Here is a 25,439-nt window from a genome sequence, read left to right as displayed (position 1 = left end):
ACACTACTTATGACTTAACAGGGATGTCCTGTCCACCTTCAGCTCGCGGGGTTTTATCTACAGGTTTCTCAGGTCATTTATTCAGCAAGAACACATCTGTAACAAACCTGTTTTTGTGTCATACGATGAAACTTTATTGGCGGCAGTTCATGCAATTTAATTAATTTCTACGCTGAAAAGTATGTAAAAAATGGCCATGGCATCAGAGTGAATGTGAAAGAGAAGAGCTTGAACAAGCCACTGACCTGCTCCAGGGCGAAAATGTGCTGGTTGAAGTAGAACTGAATTTGTTCGTTGGCTATGTTGATGCAGAGCTGCTCGAAGGAGTTCTTCGCAAAGTTCTCGAAGCCGAAAATGTCCAGGATGCCAACGTTCATCCCGTTCTCCGCAGCGCTGCACACAGCAAGGGGGAGGAGACCATTTCAGCATCTTCATTTCAGCCGTGGATTAAACCTTTATACCTTGCCATGGATTTTTAATTTCTGCACTACAGGCCATCTCGTACCACACACACCCGAGGGACTTGCCTCTTCCCACTGACACACACACTCTACTTCTTTAATGTCCACAACATGTTTCAATCAGCAGTATTCGGCACCTTCATTATTCATTTTGCCGACTCTGTCTTCTCTGTTGTCTACGTGCTTTGTCCGAGTGAAATGTAATGCCCTACTCTTGTAATGCCCTTTATGTGGCCGGTTTGTTGATGTCACACACGGTCACTTTATGTCAGTGTGTAACGTTGTCTAAATGTTACATGCAGCACCAGGTTCACTATGTTCTGTCTAACATGCATGTAGCTGGAATGATGATAAAGCTCAACTTGAACTTGACCTACAGTCGTACTCTCCAGACCCCAGATATGCCATCAAGGTCATCTGGGGAGGGCTACGGTTGTAGCCAACTGGTCCCTAATTATGGAATTATGGAATCCCTCCTTACCTTCAAATCAGAATATTTAAAAGCAGGCTTTTTTAAAAATCTTTTTTTAATTCCAATTGATTTATTTTATTATACGTCTAGTACTGTCGTTTTATAACTGAAAAGCAGACCTCTGCCAGTATTCTTGAATACAATATCACAGAATTCATACTTCTGTTTAATTGCATAATTTGTGTAATTATGACAAATTAGGACGCAATTTCCGCCAGAACAGAATCTTAAACATAATTGACCTGAAAATCCAAGCACTGATATCATTTCTCTCTTCTGCCCTGTTCTCTCCAGGCTGGTTGGAGGTCACCTTCCTCTGTGCATAACAGGTTATTATTGGCAATAAGAGCAAAGGTGCAGATGATTGGAGTGGAAGACGTCACAACCGCGGATCCCTGACAGTCGGCGCAATCACGTTCCGAGAAGAATGTTTGGATCAATGCCTGGCCTGTTGCACCGCCTCTGAAGTCTTTTTAATCATCTGAATATAATTTTCCAGATGCATCTGGGTATCAAAAATTTATAAAACTCGGCTTTTTTCTTGTCTTTGCAGTCTCCATTAGAATTCTGCACTCGGCAGAGGTCACCAGGCCTGACAGAACGAGAACGTGATGGAAAAGAAACGAAGAAAGAACGTCGAGGCTGAATTACTGCTGAATTACTACTGAATTAGTAATGTAAAAAAAGCATACAAATACTGAGAAATACTAAAATACTTGTCAAAGGAATGGTTTAATAATGATTTAGTCTAACTGAAATTAGCTGTGCTATTATTATATTATCATATCTTTTCATATCACTACTACCACCATTATTATCATAGCATATCATATACCAAATACACTATTTACTAAACACATCCCTACACTGATATATTCTCAGATTGCTGCTACTTGTCCACCTGGTGTGTCCAGGTCGTCTCGACCTTGTGCACAATGTCCACAAGGTCCACAATGTCCTTGTCATTTTTTTTGTCTTTTTGCACACTGTGAATGGCTGAAGCTTCGCAATCTCGTCTCTCCGTGGACTCGTATATGGTGAAATGGCGAGAAAATATATTTCAGGCTTAATAAAGGGTCAGGGCTCCCTAGAAAAGGACATTTGTATGAAGATACAATTATGTTATTAGCTTTTGTATTTGTTTGAATGTTGAAAACAGGTCAAAATAGGTAGCAGAACACCAGAAGGCGTGAAATGTCCTTCTCACCAGATGGTGGCGTCCGGCTGCAGCAGGGCGTTGATGCGGTTGACGATCCAGCTGAACAGGCGGCCGTACAGAGCTTTGGACATGGCGTCCCGCACGTCGGCGGCCTGGTCCACCGTGTTGGTGCGGATGATGGTCTCGCCGCGGGTGACCACGCAGTGGGAGGTCAGCGCCTCCTGCAGCTCCTCCGGACTGATGCTGAGGAGGTCCGCCGCTGAAAAACACCAGCAACACAATGCAAACAGAGCGGCAGAAAGCGGCGCGACACTAACGCAACGCAACGCACCGCTGTGTAAGGCCTCTGAATCGGGCACTTCGCTCTTGTCCGTCTGGTGCTGGGAGGTGATGGCGGCGAACTCGATGTTTCCGGTGTTCAGGATGGCGGAGAGAATCCTGTACACCGACACCACCTCCTGAGAACAGGCGGAAAGACGCTTGAACACGGACGCACGTGTCGGTGACCCGGGGGGGTGCAGCTCACCTCCTCGGTGAAGCCGATGATGCGGAAGCAGTCCTGAATGGCGTCGAACTGCTCCTTATACGGTTCACTGGAGATGATGTCCTGCATGACTTTTCCATTCTGACTGTCAATGTATCTGAAGTCACATCAGAAGATTGAAACTATTTTAAAGCTTAATATCCATTTTATTTATTGTGCTGCAAACCGCACTACCAACCAGCTACCGTCCCAAAATGCATTTCAGTGGTCATTAGCCTCGCCACTCAGTTTATTCACCTTGCTTTTCATCAAAGTCAAAGTGAGACACTGCAGCACAGCACACGGTGACACGGTGAAACGCGTCCTCTGTATTTAACCATCACCCTTGGTGACAGTGAGCACCATGACAGGCTTCCTTGCCCACTAGGCCACTACTGTACGTCCTAACAGGTTGTAGTAGAACTTTAGTTATTTCGTTTAGTTATGTAGTAATTAGTTATATGAAGGCGGAGTTAGTTACCTGGGAGGAGTCTTGTCAGGGAGGCGGCACTTTTTCAGCTTGTCCTGGTGGTAAAGGCCGGCGTATATGTAATAGAATATATGGAAATTCTTCTCTCCCCTGCGGATGGAAGTTAAAAAGCGTCTTTGGTGCAGGGAAGCGCATTACGAAGTTTCTATTTTAAGGAAAACTGCGACTCACGTGGCCTGTTTGATGACCCTGGATTTCTCCAGCAGGTACTCGGAGATCTTGGCTCCCATCACCGCCCCGGTGGGAGAGAACTTCATCTCCAGGTACTTGCCGAATCGGCTGGAGTTGTCGTTGATGGCGGTGCAGGCGTTCCCGAAGGCCTCCACCAGAGGGTTCACCTGCAGGATCTTCTCCCGCAGGGTGCGATTGTTGGCCTGGATTTCAAGAACTTGATTTTAAATATGATCCCCCCCCAATCTACGGCGCACAGAGAGGAAGAAACTACCTTTCCCAGGAAGGTAAGATGCTGGACTATCAGATGTGCACTTTCCGTCTTCCCGGCTCCGCTTTCTCCGCTGATGATGATGCACTAAACAAGAGCAAAAGTCCTGTAGAAACGTAGAAAGGTGCCACACGACCCCAACCTTGCAAGGTGTCTGGAGCATTACCTGGTCTTTCAGGAACGTCACCATGCCCTGGTAGGCAGCGTCAGCGCTGGCGAAGATGTGTGGGGGGTTGTCGGAGAGCTTTGCTCCATGGTACAACTTGGAGAACTGGAGATGAGAAGCAGCCTAACTGAACTCTACCGACAAGTTTCACGTTTTTGGCCAACTTCTGCTGCATCTTAAGGGAACCGAACCTTTATTATTCAGCACTTCTGGTTTTATAAATACTATAACTACATGGGTGCTTAGAGTCTGGAGGATCCATAAAGCTTCGGACCAGTTTCATGTACTTTGCAAGTCAGCGAGAGCCCTGAGATTTGATCGTTTTTGGGGGGAAATGTGGGAAAGAGTGTGTAACCATGACGAGTAACTTTCTTTCCTGCTCGTTGAAGAATGCGGCAGGATGAGGAGCAGGTTGGACGGCCTTGGACGAAGGCGCTACCTGTGGGGAGTAGAGGTTGAGGCTCTGGAAAGGGTTGAGCGCGATGAGGATGTCCCCCACGTACGTGTAGATCTGCAGCTCATCGTACCGCTTGTGAAGGTGGCTGATGATTATTTCCTGCAAACCAATAATGATCATGCAACAAATGCATCTGCACGGATCCTGAAACGTTCGCCTTTCATGCTTTTATGAACTACTTGGCATCTCACCTCGTCCAAGACCTCCAAGTTCACCAGATCGTCATTGGGGCAGCTCTCAATAATCAGCGTTTTACGCGTGTTTATCCTTTCATGCCTGCACACACACAGAGAGAGGTCAGAGGTCACTTCATTCACTACCCAACAGAAGTGTGTGTGTGTGTGTGAACTTGAACAGATCATTCATCAAAAGTAGTTCAACTTCATGCACTGCACCGTTTAAAAGAGTTGAAATAAAAAGGGAAGTGAAGAGTATAAAAAGACTGTGAAGCTAAGATGGCGCCATAATCGCTCCATACGGGTGGTGGATCTGATGGAGCTCTCATAATTGTGATATGATTGAATGGCCGGAGATGAGCGATGCAGAAGTTAATTAAATTGTGATACTTTTGGATAGCCAGGCTCCCTCATTGGCCTAATCTGATGGCGAGGGAACGCGTGCCTAAATGTCTCCCTATCGTGGGCCCCGCAGTCCCGCCCCCGGGACCGGGAGTTATTAATAATCTGGGTGAGTCCACACAGCCACTCACATCAAATTAGTCTCGGTGCGCTCACGCCGCGCCCTAATCAGCGCCTCGCTTTCAACTCCGACACAATGGGCCTGCAGAGGCGGCTGGGAGGCGAAATCCTGCCCCCTGCTGGAGGAGCCGGGGCCCGGCACCGTTACATCAACCGGCCGATGCGAACCGGGAGCAGCTGCTGAGTTTCAAGCTTTTTTTGTGCGCTTATAACATTATGACCAGCCGCCATAAACAGCCGTGGCTTGTAGAGGCCTGGAATCCTCTAGAACTTTGCTCCAGGGTCTAGTTCTGATGAGCGTGAGCTACAGTAGCTGTTTTAGACTGGACAGGACAGCTCAAACAACATATCAGCCTGGCGCCATTTCCCAAAATGTACTGATCACTACAGACAAGGAATATGCTGCAAGAACATGCTAGATGCTCTGATTAAAAAAAAACATGTTTTATGTCTGTGTTGCATGTCAATTGTTACAGGACCCGTGATGAAGCGTAACATTCATACATTCATGACACTAGACAAGAATAATGGCAAACTAGGCATCAGAATACACACATTTTTCATTCTGATAATGATATTTCATGTTCATGTTATTATTGAATTGTTGCCAAAATTTGCTGTTGTGATTATTCATTCACTGAATATGTGATTCATTGTAATACCAAAAATAATCAAGTATTCATCCCCATGTGTGTGTATGCGTGTGAGTGTGTATGTACACATATATAAATGTATGTGTGTAAGTGTGTATTTACACAATAAATAAATAAATGTATGTGTGTGTGTGTGTGTGTATTTATATGTATTTATGTGTGTGTGTGTGTGTGTATATTTATATGTATATATGTGTGTGTGTGTGTATATTTATATGTATATATATATGTGTGTGTGTGTGTGTGTGTGTATATTTATATGTATATATGTGTGTGTGTGTATATTTATATGTATATATGTGTGTGTGTGTATATTTATATGTATATATATGTGTGTGTGTGTGTGTGTTTTTATATGTATATATGTGTGTGTGTGTATATTTATATGTATATATGTGTATGTATGTGTGTATGTGTGTGTGTATTTTTATATGTATATATGTGTGTGTGTGTGTGTGTGTGTTTGTGTGTTTATATGTATATATATGTGTGTGTGTGTGTGTATATTTATATGTATATATGTGTGTGTGTGTGTGTGTGTGTGTGTGTGTGTGTGTGTGTGTGTGTGTGTATTTATATGTATATATATGTGTGTGCCTGTGTGTGTGTATTTTTATATGTATATATGTGTGTGTGTGTGTGTGTGTGTGTATTTATATGTATATATATGTGTGTGCCTGTGTGTGTGTATTTTTATATGTATATATGTGTGTGTGTATTTTTATATGTATATATGTGTGTGTGTGTTGTGTGTGTGTGTGTGTGTGTGTGTGTGTGTGTGTGTGTGTGTGTGTGTATTTTTATATGTATATATGTGTGTGTGTGTGTGTGTGTGTATTTATATGTATATATATGTGTGTGCCTGTGTGTGTGTATTTTTATATGTATATATGTGTGTGTGTGTGTTGTGTGTGTGTGTGTGTATTTTTATATGTATATATGTGTGTGTGTGTTGTGTGTGTGTGTGTGTGTGTGTGTGTGTGTGTGTGTATTTTTATATGTATATATGTGTGTGTGTGTGTGTATATTTATATGTATATAAGTGTGTGTGTGTGTTGTGTGTGTGTGTTGTGTGTGTGTGTATGAGAGAGAGAGAGATGGACCTACTTGGTCTTCCTCCTGCAGCCGTGCTCCTGCTGCTCCTGGACGAGAGTGGACAGCTGCAGCCGGAGAGCCGTGTCTTTGCCGTGGGCCTGCTTTATGAACGGGTGCTCCAGGAGGTGCGTGACAGACGGCCGTCTCTCGAAGTCCTTAATCAGACACCTGCACCACATTACCACACATTGTACAACACAATCAATTCAGCAGCATGTACTGAACCAACTCAACACGGAACACAGAACAACACTTATTACAATTCTTTGAATTGATTTTGAATTGATATTTCCAAGCTGCTGTTTGGCTTGTATTGATTTGGAGCGCAGCGAACTGCACAGATGCCCACGCCGGCTTTATCTACAACTACAATGATGCTCATAATTACCACGGTTATTCATAGTTGAAAAAATAAAAAAACACAATTTTATTGGGCATTTAAACTATTTTGTTTTACAATTCAACGTCTCCTGCTCTCATCAGGGCGCCTGCAGTCACTTTATCACTATTTATCTAGAATATTGCAAAAATGTCATCATGAAAAAAATGTGAATATAAATAATTGTCATGATAAATGTCAAATCATTGAAAATCATCAAAAGCATTTTCTCCTTCAAAATGAAATCAGGAAAAAAAAATGTACAATCTAAATATTTTAAAACCAATTCTTCAGTAAATATGAATATTGCTTGACCACATGTTAAGGATCATGAGATGAATTATGCTAAAAGGCCCAGACCTTGACAGAATTAGTGTAAAACAGTGCATTAGAGCTACTAGTAAAATGTAATGGCTGATCTAAAACTATGAATATAGAAAGATATACAAAACTATTTTAATCTATGTCAAAAATGGCAAGAAGATTCAGACACAACAACAGCATAGACGCATGATCTGAGCCTCAGTAATCTGCTAAATACAGAGGTAGAGTCTGGCAGTGTGTGTGTGTGTGTGTGTGTGTGTGTGAGGTCACCTGTACATCCCGAACAGCTTTAACCTCCTTCTCCTCGTCACTAGTGCAGGGTCTCTGGTTTGTAACTCACTAGTTCTCCATCCTGGGTGCCTCACCCCACCTTTCTCTCACTCTCCCATTACCATGGCTCCCAGCAGCACAATTCATCAAGTGTGTGTGTGTGTGTGTGGTTTGCCTTGCTTATCTTCCTGTCATGATCCAGTCCGGAAGGGGTTACTCCAGATCCGGAGTTTCATGTTGGTCCTGTGTAATGTTCCCTAATTGTTATCACCTGTGTATCATTGTATAAAACTCTCCTGTTGTGTCTGTTTGTCGTCAGGTCATTGCTTGGTGATGTTCCCCTGTCCGGTTTATTACGTATTAAACCCCTGTCCTGTGATGTCGTGCATATGCGTCCTGCTTCCTCACCATGTCCAGCCATCGTGACACTTCCAGTTAATGTCAATGTCCATCCATGTAATCCATGAAATACAGGACAGATGTCAACTCATACGATGGTGATGTCTTCTCCTTCCTTTCCTTTTCTTCTCCTAGGCACTCATCATGAAATGCCACAGGAGCTAATATTCATACTACGTCCGGCAGAATCCTGCGATGCACGATCTCGTTGTCATGGCAACGTATTGATTCTGTATCACAGGATTTACTACTGTACATATTGAGATAAATCAATAAATCAGACTGTGCTCTTTAACCATCCCACTGCCAGCACTGTGCGTTCAGGAAACGAATTCCCAGAATGCATCAGTGTCACATCGTCAGGCCATTATACGGAACAGCAGGTCTGCTCTGATACAAAAAGCCCACTGATTTGGATGTGCAATTAAGGCTCTGACTGATGCATTCATTATCTGTGACAATGGTGGACACACACACTTATGTACACACACTGAGGTCTGGACGTGTGTGTGTGTGTGTGTGTGTGTGTGTGGGCACAAACAGCCTGTGCTGTCTGATAACATTCTGCATGCTCTGTACATTGTGCTGCTGCACAGGCGCAGACTGGGGTTTATTTTACGGAGAATTATTTCTGACCTGATAACCCCACAAGTCCCATTTCCCAAGCATGACCTCTTAATGGTTGGTTCTAAAGAGCCCAGCACATCACATCAGCCTTACACGTTGATACCTGGCCCGCTTTCTGAACTCCAGGCGGAAGTTCACGCTGACGTTGAAGACGCCTCTGAGGGCAGCGCTGCTGGCAGATTTCTTATCCCTCAAAATAATGAAGGCCGCATTCTTTCAGCGAGTACTTGGATGGAGGGATGACAGGACGCGTCTGTATTTCTACCATGCAAGCGCAAACTAGAAATAATCAGCTCTGACAGAGTCTGGAAATCGAATCAAGGCAGCATGTCGGAACAGTAAATGCTTTTAAAAAGGAGGTAAAATACCGTACGGTACTCTTTATTTTTCTTTAAGACAAAAAAAAAGAAGAAAAAAGGTACATGGCTTCTTTTTTTTTTAATAAATGAAATGCACATTCATTCATCTCTGGTACTCTGAATATGGCAGAACATATTTTGTTTTATATTTAATATATAGATCTCTTCCGTCTCTGTTCCGAGGTTTTTCCCTGGATGAGCATTACGCCTCCACCTCCAGCAGCGCTTCTAATTCAGGACAGCGGGCCGGGCCACAAATAACCGAGGCCATCAGCACCCGCGGCCGGGTAATGAAATGAGCGCTCTTGTAATATGGCCTGTGAGAGGTGTGCAGGATTTAGAGAATTCATTCAAGAAACTTCATTCGCGGCACCTTAATAAACAGTCTGCAGGATGCTACTGATATAAAATACACAAAATGGAGATATACCACCATGAGTCTGAGACGTGAATGAACCTCATAGAACCAGAGCTACTCCAGTGAACTGGTTTCAGGATAAAGGACATTTGCACGTACAGAAGGCGGAATAAATGTTGGCGACTCACTGTGATATGAAGTGGCAGAAACTGCGACACCACTGATCCGGCTGATGAAGTGTTGGAGGCGGGTTCCTGTGGAGACACACCCACAACGCAGCAACTCAGCACACAAACAACACCACCAACAATGCACACCCAGACACACCCATCATTCCAAAGCAAAATCTGTACAAATTCACGTCCATTATTTTATTCATCATGATCAGTGTAAGATGTAAAAATATAAGAAACAGCGCGAGAATGAACCCTCCTGTTTCGTCCTGTTTTAAAGTGTTATTATTGTCATATTATTTCATAGTGTGTATAAACATCTATATTGTAACATTATAGTGTTTTTTAAAAAGTTGACATCTGTAATTTTGAATAAACTTCTAAAAAAAACATACGCTGAGGAAAAGAAAAATGTTGTAACAAATTGGGACGACATTGCAGCCTGTTCCAAATCCATTATCTGACAAAAAAATTTATATGTCAATTTGCATAAACTCAGACTGTTATGAAGAGCGATCGGATGAATTACAAAGTCCCTCTTTGCCAGGAAAAAATACCATTTCCACGGGATTTCAGACCTGCCACAGAAGGACCTGCTGAGATCATTTCAGTGCTCCTCTCATTAACACAAGTGAGAGTGTTGAGGAGCACAAGGCTGGAGATCATTCTGTTAGAATAGCAGACAGGATGCTTTAAATGGAGGGTGATGCTTGAAATCATCGCTCTTCCTCTGTTAACCATGGCTACCTGCTAATGAAACACGTGCACTCATCATTGTGTTGAATAAAATGCTCTTCACAGGCAGGAATATTGCTGCTAGTAAGATTTCACCTAATTCAACCATTCATCAGATCATCAAAAACCTCAATTAGAGAGGTTCACGTGACATGAGCGTCACCACCAGTCCTGTCTCATTTACATTTTACATTTACGCCATTTGGCAGACGCCCGTATCCAGAGCGACTTACAACGTGCTTCCATCTTACCATCGATGAAGTGATCAGTTCCGGTTCATCTCGTCCAACAGTAACGCATCCTGAGACCATTCATGTGTGGTGCTGCTTCTCATCCAAGGGAGTGAAGTCACTCACAATTTTACCCCAGAACACAGCCATGAATAAAGAACCCAGGTAGAACCAGGTACCAAAACCTCCTCCGACAGCAACTTCTCCCAACCATCCAACAAAAGTCTGGTGAAGAACGCTGCCTTTTCCAGCATGATGGACCACCGTGCCATAAGGACAAAGTGAGAACGGGTGGTAGTAGCCTAGTGGGTAACACACTCGCCTATGAACCAGAAGACCCGGGTTCGAATCCCACTTACTACCATTGTGTCCCTGAGCAACACACTTAACCCTAAATTGCTCCAGGGAGACTGTCCCTGTAACTACTGATTGTAAGTCGCTCTGGATAAGGGTGTCTGGTAAATGCTGTAAATGTAAATGTAGAACTAAGTGGCTCGGGGGACAAAACATTGAAATTTTGGGTCAGTGGCAGGAAACTTCCTGGACTTTAATCCAACTGAGAACTTGTGGTCAAAATTCCCCCCAAATTCCCACAAAACTCCAAGCCCTGATTGTGAAGGAACGGGTCGCCATCGGTCAGGATTTGGACCGATTTGGACCGAAGTTGATTGACAGCATGTTAGGACAAAAAAGGGCAAACGCTGCAAATATTGACTCTTTGCATAAACCTGAAGTCATAGTCAATAAACGTATAGAAATGCTTGTAAATTATACTTCAATAAACCCTAGAAACAACTGACAGAAAGATCTAAAAACACTGAAGCAGCAAACTTTGTGAAAACCAGGATTTGTGTCATTTTATAAGTTCTGGCCTTGACTGTCTACCAGAGAACAGAACACAGCCATGGAGCGTGGTACATTGCACTCTGGAGTCCGGTCTAGCGATGTTCTTTCTGATGAGGAACGACTGTGACCCCTCGCCGCCTGGCCAGGAGCGTCTGCCAGGACGAGGCTGAGGACCACGCCCACATGCAGCTCCGCTGTCAGCGGCGTCCACCAGCGGTGATCCAAAATGAGCCCGGCACTGCGGGAACAGACCATGACCGAGGTCTACTGGACTGGAGACAGGAATCAACATTACAGGGGGGCGGGGCAGCCACACCCACCCGCTGACCCACGACCTGATCCTCCAACCAAAATCAGAGATAAAGACAGAGATTCATTCACAATTCAATATAAAACACATGGAATCCTGGGAGGAAGTTCACCTTTCAGCAAGAAAGTCTCTCAGCAGCAATTCTATTGCTCAAATGTTGAGTTCAAAATGAGGCTCAGAGACACTTAAAAAGCTAAAATGAACAAAGTAGGTAAGAAAGTAGATAAATCTTCTCCTGAGTTCATTTTGAAAGACTTGGAGATTTTGTTGAAGGTGAGACCGACTCACTGCCGTCTCTCTCGCTCAGATGAAGAAAAAGCGATAAGTGAAAGTCTGACTTTCCTTTCGGTCGGATTTTTATCTAAGAGAAGGTATTCAAAGCGATTGCATCTTGTTTTTTCTTTCCTACGTCTCAAGAACACAAAGCAGAGTGGCCAAGAGCGGCCTGGTGAATCATTAGTAATTGTCTATATAGTTTATAACCACGGACATGATTAAACATGGCTGGCTTCTTCTCAACAACATCATCTGAAACCTCCACCAAGAAGAAAGTCGTGTGTGGTTAAGAATTCCTGACATTTCTGGCGAGCTGATCTGTGGTTTTCTGCACTGTTGATAGAGATTCCAGGTCTTTTCTGAGGAAGCGGATGAAAGGGGAATTTTACGGGAGGGATGCCGCTCCGCCATCACTGCGCCGAGCAAAGCCGGCCATCTGCAACGTTCCACTCATAATGTTCCACAAAACCAGAGCCGAGTTTCACTTTACAGAACATGGTCATTAGAACTTGGGATTCATCAGGATTAAATTAGATTTTTCTGAAAATGATGAAAACCTGAATCTGAGATGTCAAAATGCTTTAATTTTATAATTCTAAAACAAGAAGCAGGCAGGATAAAGAATGGATTAATAATGCTGCAATATTTCAAAACCTGGGAAAGAGGCTCAGGCCATAGAGGAGCTTCCCGCTCATTTTGAAAGGGCTGACATCAAGATTTAATAGTTTAATTTAATAACTGCAATTTGACCAATAAAACAATAAAAGATCTTCTTAATGAGCAGATTGCAGATTGCGATTAATCATTGTAATTGATTGCAGATTGATGCAGCGTGCACTAGTGTTTGTTTTACTCATTTAATGCATAAATACGGTGGTGTCCTTTAAACTGCTCACATTCACCACACGAATCATCCTGCACCATACTAGTGGCCTATACACAACAAGAGGATGATAAAAACGGCAAAAAGAAATGCAGCTTCACCTCATCCATCACTTATTCCTTTGGCTACACACGAGCGCGCAGGAGCAGATAATATTTACCAGCGCTGCCCCTGAACCAGGCAGAGCGAAGGACCTGCAGGCTTCTGTCCGTGGGACCTTCATCCAACGCAATAAGCCTGTTTGGCGTGTTTTTACTAATCATCCCTTAATCCATCTCGGAACCAGGGAGTAGAGAACAGTTCATAAAGAATTCAGTTCACTTCAGCTGTTACTGTTGTTACTAACCCCAAGTCTTGTATTTTATTATTTTGTGCACCAAATTATTTGAGCCATATATACTTAATATAGTGTGTGGAAGGTGGAAGGCTCAGGTAATTAACCCCGCCCCCTCACATCAGATCTATACAACTGTAATTCATCTGGCCAGGACGTTCCTCTCGCTCCATTACCCGCATCTGAGATAAGTTCTCGAGTCTCGCGCTGTTTCATGGAAAGCAGTGATGGATGTGTGACATGGTCTTCAAAGGAAGGGTCTGGAGCTCCAGTAATGTTGTGTTAGGGCGAGGGCGGGACGAGGACATGAGAAAGTGACAGTTTCTGCTGAGAAGCTGAGAATTCCGTGGTCTAAATATGGAGCAGGCACCTAATAAAAGCACAAAGCATTCTGGGAAGGGACTTTGTCATGAACGATGTGGCGATACGCTGATCCATGCCCAGACACGCCATATATGGATATTTGTTACAGGGATGAATGGGAGCATTTAATTCTAAACTGCGATCATCACTCAGCTTATGAAGCCGCCCGGCAGGTCTGGAAGAAGCAAGTGGAAAAGCGACTTGGCTTGCAGTTTCTCAGGCCTGAAAAACGGGTGTAAAAAGGCCGCCATCTGTGCGTCTCCTCAGTGTGTGTGTGTGTGTGTGTGTGTGATAATGATATGGTGCGCAGTGGACCGGAACCCTGTTCTGGGGTCCGCTGCAGACAGTAATGGTGTCAGTGCCCCCTGTGGACCCCCTCCCTGCCCCTCCGGCTCCTCCATCTGCTGTGGGAAGCTGGGGAGATGCCCCTGCTCACCACAGAGTCATGAAATAGGAGCAAAGGAAATCATAAATGGACACGTGACAGTCAAATGACTGAAAATCAATCACAAATTGAAATATATAATCAATAATGAAAGTGGCAGGCCTGAGGTTAGTACACAGGCCTGGTAGCAGCGCAAACACAATTCAATACCTGATGAAATGAAGTTCATCTGACTGGAGAACACCACCAAAGCCATACAACTTATTGGCATTTTTTGGCTTCCTATGTCCAATTCAACTGAAGTACTGGAGTAATAACAGTTACTACGAATCTTCCAAAAAATCTTCCAGCGCTAATATTTTACAACAGACTTCAAATGCTAGAAAATATAATCAGATAAAAAAAACGACACCCCAAAGTCAGCATTGCACCCCATTTGATCTGGTTCTCCGTAGAACATATATTTGGGACAGATGACATGTTAACAGAATCATTTCATTTTGGTGTTCTCGTGCTGTGGTTTTTTCTGTGACTGTCCTGCCAAAGGTCCCTATTCAAGAGATGGATTTGCCTCAGTCAAAGATGTATTTTGATGAAAAGAAAAAAGAGAACCTCCACCTTCGTCCACAAGAAGTCACACAGGTCCAGACGGTGACCTCAGTCACAACAGTCACGCTTTTTCTGCTCCATTCAGTTCTTGTTCTGTCACTGGTTTAGGTCGTAGTCTCTTTCCTTTAAAAAAGGAAGTGGCCCCATAATCAGAAGGTGGCAGGTTAAAACACTGAGGTCCCCTTGATCCAGGTCCCATCCCCACACACTCCTACCTGGGCGCCTTTCATCAGGCCTGCAGCAGCGACCCCTCCCTCCCTGCCAGGCGAGTTGAACGAGGAGAAGATCAGTGAGCCACTGAGGAAGACGTCATGGGAGACGTCAGGATGTCAACCCGGCGAAAGCAGAAGGACCCGACCACATTCCTGGTCGGGTGCTACGGGAGTGTGCTGACCAGCTTGCAGACATCTTCACAGAAATCTTCAACACATCGCTGAGTTCAGCCGTGGTACCTACCTGCCTCAAAACCACCAAGATCATCCCAGTGCCAAAGAAGTCGACTGTGTCCTGCCTCAATGACTACCGGCCCATAGCACTCACACCCATCATTATGAAGAGCTTTGAGAGGCTGGTTCTGAGGTACATGAAGACCCAACTTCCACAGAATCTGGACCCACTTCAGTTCGCCTACCGGCCAAACCGCTCCACAGACTGCTCATCCATCTTGTCTGCCCTCCATACAAGTCTCTCCCACCTCGACAGAAAAGACACTTACACCAGAATGCTGTTTATCGACTTCAGACCTCTCCTGGAGCCTCAACACCACCTCCGAACCAAGAAGGCCCAGCAACAACAACACTTCCTCAGGAAGCTGAAGAAGGTCAAACACCCTCCTCACATCCTCACATCGTTCTACCGAGGGACCATTGAGATGTTCTCTGCTGCTACATCACTGTCTGGTACGGGAACTGCACTGTCGCTGAGCAGAAGGTCCTGCAGCAGATAGCGAACACCTCATCCGTCCAGCTCGGAACATAATGAAGGACTCTCACCACCCTTCACACGCCCACCATCTGGCAGATGGTTCCGCAGCACCAGAACTGTAACTGCCAGACACGGCGAGAGCTTCTTCCCACAAGCAGTCCGAGCTCTCAATACACCAACATCACCAGAACACCACAAACTCAACAACAACACACGTGAAGTATGTTCCAACATTCTGCTCATCTTGTTGGAAATATCCCACATATACTTGAACTAGTCCACTGCACAATGCACCGCCAGAGTATTTTTTACAGCATGTCTGGGTATTTAAGTTTTAGTTATATAAGACATATGAATAAATAAAATGGGGGGTCTGCGTGAAACAGTATTTCAGTACACTGTACACGGTGTCTACTCTCTCCTGAATGTTGAAATGCCGACTGCTAAATGCTGAATGATGCAGTGTGTGAAGCCAGACGCCGGGGCAGAAGAGCGGAGAAGAAGGCAGGTGGGCTTCACGTGTCAAATCAACTCTTAAGGAGACTGTGAGAGCCAAAAAAAGGTGTGTAATCCCTGTGTTCTTTTTAAACGTCCCTTAATACGAGTTCCCCGAGCCTGTCTATTGTCCAGCAGAAATGTCGAACGTTGAAGCATTGCAGTAAAAATGTAAAAGTTAGCACAAAAGCATTTTTTTAGTTCCGTCGTGTTTTTTTTTTTTCGGGAAAAACGCCGACACGACTTCCTGTCTGCGCCAAACATTGTGGTTGGTGGACGGTGCTGATAACATCATTTCTGCAAATGCCCCTCAACTTCCACAGGCCGCTCTCCTCCTCGTCCCGCCTCTCTCCTCCTCATTAGCATTTAAAGCTACAGACACCGAAACGGTGCGTCCTGGGAAAAATTCCAGTTGCCAAGATTTGGTTTATCATTGTTATTCTCCTGTCCAATCCACTCCCTGATACCGTCTGCACCTTTACTTTTAGCAACTTTGAGCCAGTATCTTATAAAGAACTGATGGTCAACTTAATGGGGTGTGGACACTATAGGCCCTACTGGTGTGGTGCCTTTGTTTTGCAAAGAGTCTGTAATTGAACCTTTATTGAAAAAGACATGTCCAGACATGGACAGTTCAGAGGTATCAAACTATAGCCGATCTTCGAACGTCCACTAATGGCGAAGTTTTGGAAAAAGTTGTCCTAGAGCAGCTGCAGTCCCTTTCAAAAGCACAGTCAATTTTGATATCTTCTTATCAGGCTATGAAGCATTTACAGCACCAAGTCTGCACTTTTCTTATCAACCTGTTTTTAGAATCAGATTTTGGTGATTCTGCCATTTTAGTGCTTCTAGACTTGACACCGTGGACCACGCAACTCTTTTAAACCACTTGGAACACTGGGTGGGTGACAGGGGGACGGCTCTGGAATGGTTTAAAATTAGTCACTATTCACTTTCCCGCTTACCGTTTCTTCTAACTGGGAGAAAAAAGCGTGATCACATCACTCCAATTTTGTACTGGCTCCCAGTGCGTTTTACAATTGATTTTAAGATTTTACTGTCTGTTCTTAAAGCTTTGAATGGACTGGAGCTCAGTACATGACAGACCTCATCCAGATGTCCACGCCGGCGCCTGACTAACATCCAGGGGGGACAGGGCCTTCCCCACTGCGGACTGTTTTAAGTCTCGTCTTAAGACCTACTTTTATTCTCTGGCTTTTAACACACTGTCAGTTGTGTGCTCCTCTGTTTTTTTACCTTATTTGACTTCAGTTTAGTCGTATGGCAACGTTCTTGTTATTGATTTTTTTCTTATTGATGTTGCATCTTATTCTGTTTTTGGTCTGTTTGTGCAGCGCTTGAAAACTTGTTAAAATGTGCTATATAAATAAGTTGGATTGGATTGGATGATGCCTCTGACCTTACACTTGTGAACTGGTCCAGTGCACTTAGCTCTAGACTCCATTCAGCATTAGTGTTGCCACACCCAGGCTCTAAAAGGAGTTATATTATGTACAGGATTAGTTTATTACCAATTCATTGTCAGGTGTGTGTGTGAGAGAAAGAGAAACCAATCAATCAATCCAAGGCGATAAAAGCCAGAAGGCAAGAAATTTCCATTCAACAGTAAAATTAGAGACTGCAGGAATAAGAGATAAGCCTCCACGTCATCGGGGGTTAATTGCCCTCTTTTCAGCACTTATATGGCCTTTGTCACCGCAGACCTCTGGGCTTTTGTTCCTCCTCTCTTTTCCTGGAGTGTGTTGCTTCTGGTGGCGGGTGGGGTCAGTGTGCTGGAGATAACATTCAGCTCTGAATGAGGACCAATGGCGCTGGCTAATCACTCATTCAAACCCGCGTCGGAAAGGACACATCCTCCTCCACAGACAATTACACGATTTAGCTGGGAATAAAGGTCAGATTTCAATTGCCTGTTGATCATGGTTGGATTTAGACCCATTCCAGGTACACAGACAGCCCATAGGAAGATCCTCAATAAATAAGACAGAGAAAGGTCACTAGAGTACGAGAAAAAGCCCCTTTAAAATGTCCTCCTATTACAGGATGAAAAGTTCTCAATCCAAAATTATTCATAATATGACCCCCATGATAAATATGCAATATGTAATATTTTATTGCTACAGGGATGGCTGATTATGTAATAAATGAGTGCAACACACTCTGAACAGGTTAAACAAATAAACCATAATGGATTGTAAAAATTCATAAAACTCTTAATTTCAAGGCAACTTACTGCACAGAATTTTTAAACAAAGTTCCCACAATTAATTGCCTTCTGTTCAAATAAAAATCTTACCAAAGCTGTGTTATTTGAACAAAAGGGAATAAGAACTGTATGTGGTTTTGATTGAAATGTCTGCATTCGACATTTGAAAGGAAGACATTTTGCACATCTGTGATATATATATATGGGTGCATTGTGGGAAACCGAGGGGCTTATCGATTACACATTATTGCAGTGTTAAGTGAGCGAATGCATTGATTAACCCGTTTGAGTCTTCGCGTGGAGAAGGGCGCCCTCTGCTGTCTCACCGTGGTATCTTGAAAAGGGCCTTGATGGGGTGCATCTCTGCCAGGGGAGGTTCCCCGTCGGCCAGCTCGATGGCCGTGATGCCCAGGGACCATACGTCACAGCGGGCGTCGTACGAGTAGTCCAGCTGCTGCTCACAGGCGATAACCTACCAGAGAGATGGCGAGGGTGGAATTTCAACATTATTCAACACCATATCTCTAATCAATCAACTCCTCTGGATGATAATGTTCATAATTATACATTTTTTAAGGAACATGTTATAACTTAAACATGTTATAACTTCATATTGCATCCAAATGCCCAACAGAATCTAGAACATGTGGACACAAGTGGTTCTTTCTTTGAATATCCTGCTGTGGTTATGAGTCCACTGGGGCAGGTCCCAGCTCATTTGGGGAAGATCAATAGTCAGTTGAACCCTCTGGTTTCGCAGTGAGAGGATTTATAACCAGCTTATTCTAATGGCCCCACAGAGCTCGCTCCCACCGACACAGTCACCACGCTTCATTTCTGCCCAAACACTGAGCTGGGCCAGGCGGCGCCCAGCTATTAACCTTGGGGCGACCCGTGGAGGGGACTGCCGCAACACACACACACACACACACACACACACACACACACACACACGTGCACACACACTCACACAAGGAAACAGATGAATATTAAAAAATGAATCTTAATGGGGAATGATAAGGAAGAACCCTCTGTTTAATTTCACAACTAACAAAACACACTCCATAAGATAAAAAATAGATGTATTATAAATAAAATAAATTATATGCATATCCTTTTTTTTACTGTGCACTCACATGTACGCAGGGAGCACAGGATCAGCAAGAAACGTTTCCATTTGGGAAAATGACATTGTGGATTGGCTGGATATCCATGCTTGTCACCCCATTCAGGGTGAATGTTACAGCCTCTTTCCCATTTTTCTCTTTAATAGTTTGAAATATTAGAGCAAGCTTTATTGTTAAGAATTAGTCGTGGAGGAACAAGACTTCACATTCACTGCAGCAAGAGCCTAGGTTCAGACCCCAGTTACAACCAAGTGTCTCCAGGGGGACTGTCCCTGTCACTACTGACTGTAAGGCGCTCTGGATAAGGATGTCTGGCCTAAATCATAGTGTCCTTTATAGCTTTACAAAGACCCACGTCCAATTTAAGTCCAGTCAAGACAGAGGACGAGGACAGCTCGCTATACAGAACAAGAGGCAGGCGGGCCTACCTCAGGTGCCATCCAGAAGGGCGTCCCCACGGACGTGTTGCGTCGCAGCCGTGCACTCGTCAGCTGGGCAGACACGCCTGACCAGAACACAAGCGTTATTCATCGCTGAATTCATGGCCAATCTAAACATACCGACTGTGTGATAACGTACACGGGAATGCTAGACTAATATGAGGAGTGGCCGTGTCCTCCAAATCCTGATCATGTAATCATGCATCAAAAATTGGTGTAAAACCTAGCAATTTTACAGAATATCAATTAGGCACATAAAAAAAAACAGATTTTGAGATTATATGCACATAAAAACGTGAATTTATAATCTAGCAGCGAACTTGGACATGCGCGCTAAATTGGTAATCATCATTTTAAATGAAGTGGGTGCTGTTTCCCCTAGCAGCAGGCGTCCACTTCATTTCTGAAGCTCGGCAGAAACAAACAGGCCCAGGGCGAGGCAAAGTCATTTAGCAGAACAGCTCCCCGCCTTTTATATGCAAAGGATCAAATAGCGCAATTTAATGAGCAATAATAGCCCTGAGTTAAGCCACGGCCCATAAAACACCAGCATGCACGGCAGCACCATCAAAAGGATTTTACGGGGAGCTGCTGCTGCCGAACACCATCTCTCTCTCGAAACCTGCAGCCATCTCAACAGAAAGCACCAAAATGCCTGCAGAAGGAACACCAGCCGTGGGCAGAACTCAGTTTACCGAAGTCGACCAGCTTGACTCCTCCTTCGGTGGTCAAGAGGATGTTGTTGCCCTTGACATCGCGATGGATTATTCGGTTGTTGTGCAAATGCTGAAGACCCTGTCAAGTGAAGGATATAAGAACAGAACAATTTAAAGAATTTACATTTTTAAACAACAATTTTAAAGAATACGGTTAGCCTTAGCATTAGCTACTGTTCGCGTTCATTGATTGGATCAAGTTTGGTGCATCTGCATTCAACCTAAAGCCGTCTTCCGTGTGTTAGAGCCTCCCCCGGCTGTTTCTGAGAGCAATAAATCAATTACAGCCACAAAATCTCTCCTCAGCCAGAGGGGGCAGTGGGTGGCCCAGAAAAGATAAAGAATCAGACCTGTAATCAGAAGGTTGCTGGTTCGAATCCCGAAACACCAAGATGTTACCTAGGTCCCATTGATGAAGGTACCATCCCTACACACGCTGCTCCCCGGGCCCTGTCATGGTGCCCACTGCTCACCAAGGGTGATGGTTAAATACAGAGGAACACGTGTCACAGTGTCACCGTGTGCTGCGCTGTGTTTCACATTGACAATCCCCTAAGGGCCAGATCCCTTGGCTGGTGGTAATGATGGGTATAGATGGAGGGGATGCCTTACAGCAGGGCTCCATATAAGATGTAGGCGATTATGGGCTCTTCCAGACGCTTCTCACGCATCAGCAGGCCTTTGATGAGCTCGGTACGACCGAGCCGCCGTTACACAGCTGCACCATGAAGGCGGGGGTGGGAGATGAAAGAGGCAAAGCATCAGTGCCTGAGAATGCCATTCATTGTAGAGGTGTAAATCTTGGGTCGGGTCGAGCTCACGCAGTGAATGGTCAGTTAGGAAACCGATCTTTCGGTTTTTTTTGTTTAGGTGACTGGTAAATGTGTTTTGAACGTTGTAAATTTGTTTTAATAATGTTATGGCTTTTAATGAAATGTTCATTTGATTTGAAATTTTTGGCCACCGCCATCATGTGATGCGTTTTAATTATTTAGAGAGGACATGTGAAAATGGATGCTGAGGAGGTGAAACGGAGACTAAACTCTGGCGATTATCTTTAAACCCGCTCATTTCCCCACACATTTCCTCATCTCTTTGTCTAGTGCCTGTAGTGCGCAAAGAAAGTCTGCATTTTGAAAAGCTGATGAGCCAATTTTATTTTGCACTCTAAGTCATTGTTTTTTTGACGGAATTAACAAAAATAGAGGAACGCATGAACCAAAGTTAAGTGCCAACAAGCAAGTTTGACCAAGTTATGTAGATTTTTTGTTCTGGTCAAACCAGCAAAAGGTAAACAACTAAGGTACATGAATAATCATCTCGTTTACATTTCCAGCATTTACCAGACACCCTTATCCAGAGAGACTTACAATCAGTAGTTTCAGGGACAGTCCCCCTGGACACACTCAGGGTTAAGTGTCCTGCTCAGGGACACGATGGTAGTAAGTGGGATTTGAACCTGGGTCTTCTGGTTCATAGGCGAGTGTCTCACCCTCTAGGATTCTACCACCCACAAGAACATCTCACCTCAAGGACCAGCCACAGTTGACCACCAGAACGCTCATCAGCCTTGTAGAACATGCCGAAGAACTTCACCACGTTCGGGTGGTTGGACAGGGACCTCAGGATGTTATATTCGGCCTCGATCTCTTCATCAACGTCCTGTAAAATTGGGAAATAATCCTCACAACGGGGCACCCAGCTCTTGTAATTGGAGTTATTTATAAAAAGGGAAACAGGTTTACTGTATACTTACAATAAATAGAAATACATTTTCTCCACATAAAAATGAGTGATGAAAATAAAGCTAGTGGGATGAATGATGCTTTTCCGAATGCATTTGAAGATAATTCCTTCTGGGTACTGATGGGCATTTAGTGAGATGCAGATAACTGATAAGCAGATAACTGATTTAGAGTTGAACGAGTCAAAAATGCTAAATGTCTAGTGCTTGAATCGTTAAATGTGTGAACTGAACCAGGGATCTGGAACATTGTTACACCCCTTACAAACACCGCATTGAATTATCGTCAATAAAAACTTGATAAGTTGGTGCCATGAGCTCATCCAGCAGTTGAAACACCGTCTTTTGCACTGAATTCTACTTGAATGTTGGTTCTTTTTGGGATTTCAGTGCATTTGCTCCTTGGGTCACAGTGACAAACCCCAGTCACTCAGCAGTCAATTCCATTGGAGGTATAAGGGCGAGGGAAGAGGGAGGAGCTCCAGACACAGGGGACTGATGGAGCTGCAGAGGTCCCCTTTGTAATAAGCACTTGACCAGATCAGAGGACAGCTCACATAATGTCTTTTTAATGCAAAGCAGCATCCGGACCAAGTTCATTGTTTCACACCAAGCTGCTGCAGTCACATCAGAGCTACTGACACTGATTCAGTTCATGGAGATCGGCCAGATCATCAAAAAAAAAAAAAAACTAGAGAAAGAAACTAGGAGGTGAAAAGGGTAGAACGTAAGGAAAAGATGAAATAGGAATGGTCACTTACTCTGCCATGATGGTCGGAGCACTATAGGGGAGGGAACAAGCAAGTTAAGCAAAGGAAACCGAGAAAAGAACAAAGAACCAGAGGGCCTCACTGCAGAAAAGTCACCTCTAATTTTCACCTACATTGACAGGATCTAAGACCTTCACGGCCGCCAGGCTCCCATCCTTGCGGTTGGTCACTTTGTACACCTTGCCATAGGTGCCCTTCCCAATGGTCTCCACTATGTCCCATGTGGACGAAGGTTCTGCCAGAGACTCCAGCCCAATCATACTTGACTTGTAGGGGTAAAGTCCATACAGGGACCGCCTAAAGTAATGAAAGGGGACACATCAGGTCCAGGTTACATTGGCATGGAAGCTGAGTCAATTGCAATTTCAGTATAAGGGTCACTGTGACAAAAGGCAAGGCCTATTGTGAAGGCCTAGGTGAATGAATTAGCTTTGAAACCTTCTGTGATCAACCATTCAATGTTCTTAATCTGCTCTGAAACACGAGAAACACCATGTGAATTAGGCCAAAGGTCTCAAATCAACTGGATTTAAATGTGTTTTCAAACATAAAATAGATACCGAATATGGCATCTACCAAGGAAGTAATGAAGCAATACGGCGTTACTCTACTTTATTATTTCCCGCATCCATTTAACTTTTAATACACACATTTTACTAATATTTAAAAATTTCATATTTACTGCTCACATTTAAGAAGTGGTTTGCGTGATGTTCATTTCAATCCAACCGAAAGGGTCTTAGAAACAAATCGACACAAAATAAAAAGTGATTTCAGAGAAGAAAGGCATCTTTGTCAGTGCAGCATGTTCTGGAAACCTTATTATTTATATAATAGTGCATCTTTTATTCACATCAACTTCTTTCTCTGTGCAGTTTTTCACACTTGACATTTGTCAGTTGTTAAATTAAGTCTATATTAACATGACATAAGGTGCATTTAGCCAAATGGTAGTTTGGTCCTTGCATGTTTTTCTTATACTTTATGTTCCATTTCTTTCAAGCCAAAAAGAACGTTCCTGGGGAATTTTTTGGGGGTAAGTTAGATGAAGCGACATATTTTATACCCACACATACACATGTATCATGTGCCGCACAGTATAAAGTGCTGAGGTCAGATGTCTATATAAAGCAATCTGTGCTTAAGCTCGCTTGCACTTGCCACCCCTGCCAAAGGGAGCAACTTAACAGGTTTAATGTCAAGACAAAACACAAAACAGCAGAGATACTCACGGTTTACCCTACCTCATCATCCAGCAACTTGCCTTTACAACTCACAGGTTCTTAGGTGTTCATAATAATAAAAAAAAAGGTTTATTCATGAAAAACGGGACCTGTGAAGACCCTGGAGATTCGCTGAGCTACCAGGCAAAAGCAAGATGCCACTGTTCAAACAGGACGCCATAATCTCTTACGTGGACATTGGATTTGCCAGAGATTAAGTCATTTACGGCAGTGCCAGATCCACCCAGACCCCCCCGCCACCCTGTGGTTCAGTCTCCTTTCACCCAATTACTGATCACGACACTGACACAGGCCTCAAAGCAACCAGCGACCGCTGAAGGGTTTTATCGAAGTCATGATGGACGAATCCCTGCGTCAAATGTGCTGCATAATATAATACAAACCACTATGTGCATGTACAGTATATATTTACAGTGTAAGTATTGTGTTGTATTTTAGCTTGCTAAATGTATATGTTCTGTTTTGCTAGCATTTGTGCATCATCTGTTTGCTCTGATTTGTCCACCATGTTCCGGGGTCGGCACTATGAATTAATCAAATGTTCTGCCCCCTTAAATCAAACTTTTAGAAGTCGAGATGACAGATTTCTCTTTTCACTCCTTTCTCTATGCTCTGTTTTTATGCTCCTCCCCCTGTTGGTATGCAAATGAGCTGCTGTCACGTTTCCTAGATGGGTATACACTGTACCATTTTAGAGCCATTTTTACATCGGCTCGTGTGATAATTCGTCCAGCTTGGTCGTATGGTACCATGTTCATGATGTACGATCACAGATTCACCCCTCCTGACCAGACCATGACCCACAATCGCCTGGTCATAAAATATAAAACCAGTTTGAAATTTGTTGCCCGTCGTGAGGTTTGTCCCTGGATCCAGTGGAGGTAACGTAGCAGTGTGGTGGTGTGGAGAAGTTTGGAAGGTGCTGCTGGGTTCTGTATTAGTTGTAGAGACCTGATGGAGCAGATTTTGGGATCCAGTGGAGGTAACGTAGCAGTGTGGTGGTGTGGAGAAGTTGGGAAGGTGCTGCTGGGTTCTGTAAGTTGTAGAGACCTGATGGAGCAGATTTTGGGATCCAGTGGAGGTAACGTAGCAGTATGGTGGTGTGGAGAAGTTGGGAAGGTGCTGCTGGGTTCTGTATTAGTTGTAGAGACCTGATGGAGCAGATTTTGGGATCCAGTGGAGGTAACGTAGCAGTGTGGAGAAGTTGGGAAGGTGCTGCTGGGTTCTGTATTAGTTGTAGAGGCCGGGTGGAGCAGATTTTGGGATCCAGTGGAGG

The 25,439-nt window shown here is 44.0% G+C and overlaps 1 protein-coding gene across 1 annotated transcript in view; it reads right to left on the bottom strand.

Annotated features, from left to right (window-relative positions):
• The window catches only part of LOC114796434 (myosin-IIIb-like), a 63,069-nt gene extending 39,398 nt beyond the window's left edge, over positions 1-23,671 (bottom strand). Inside the window, 22 exon segments of the mRNA XM_028990424.1 lie at positions 246-393; positions 2,141-2,351; positions 2,424-2,550; positions 2,619-2,733; positions 3,097-3,195; positions 3,277-3,479; positions 3,551-3,634; positions 3,714-3,818; positions 4,153-4,269; positions 4,362-4,446; positions 6,629-6,784; positions 9,521-9,586; positions 18,449-18,594; positions 19,678-19,754; positions 20,385-20,484; position 20,841; positions 21,018-21,100; positions 21,103-21,123; positions 21,933-22,067; positions 22,911-22,931; positions 23,033-23,216; positions 23,609-23,671. Coding sequence (XP_028846257.1) covers positions 246-393; positions 2,141-2,351; positions 2,424-2,550; positions 2,619-2,733; positions 3,097-3,195; positions 3,277-3,479; positions 3,551-3,634; positions 3,714-3,818; positions 4,153-4,269; positions 4,362-4,446; positions 6,629-6,784; positions 9,521-9,586; positions 18,449-18,594; positions 19,678-19,754; positions 20,385-20,484; position 20,841; positions 21,018-21,100; positions 21,103-21,123; positions 21,933-22,067; positions 22,911-22,931; positions 23,033-23,216; positions 23,609-23,610 — 2,286 coding nt within the window. The 5' untranslated portion in view covers positions 23,611-23,671.
• Positions 23,672-25,439: the final 1,768 nt, after the last annotated feature.

Source organism: Denticeps clupeoides, chromosome 9 (assembly GCF_900700375.1).
Source record: "Denticeps clupeoides chromosome 9, fDenClu1.1, whole genome shotgun sequence".
In the NCBI taxonomy this organism is placed as follows: Eukaryota; Metazoa; Chordata; class Actinopteri; order Clupeiformes; family Denticipitidae; genus Denticeps; species Denticeps clupeoides.
This window is presented reverse-complemented; position numbering and strand designations above follow the sequence as displayed.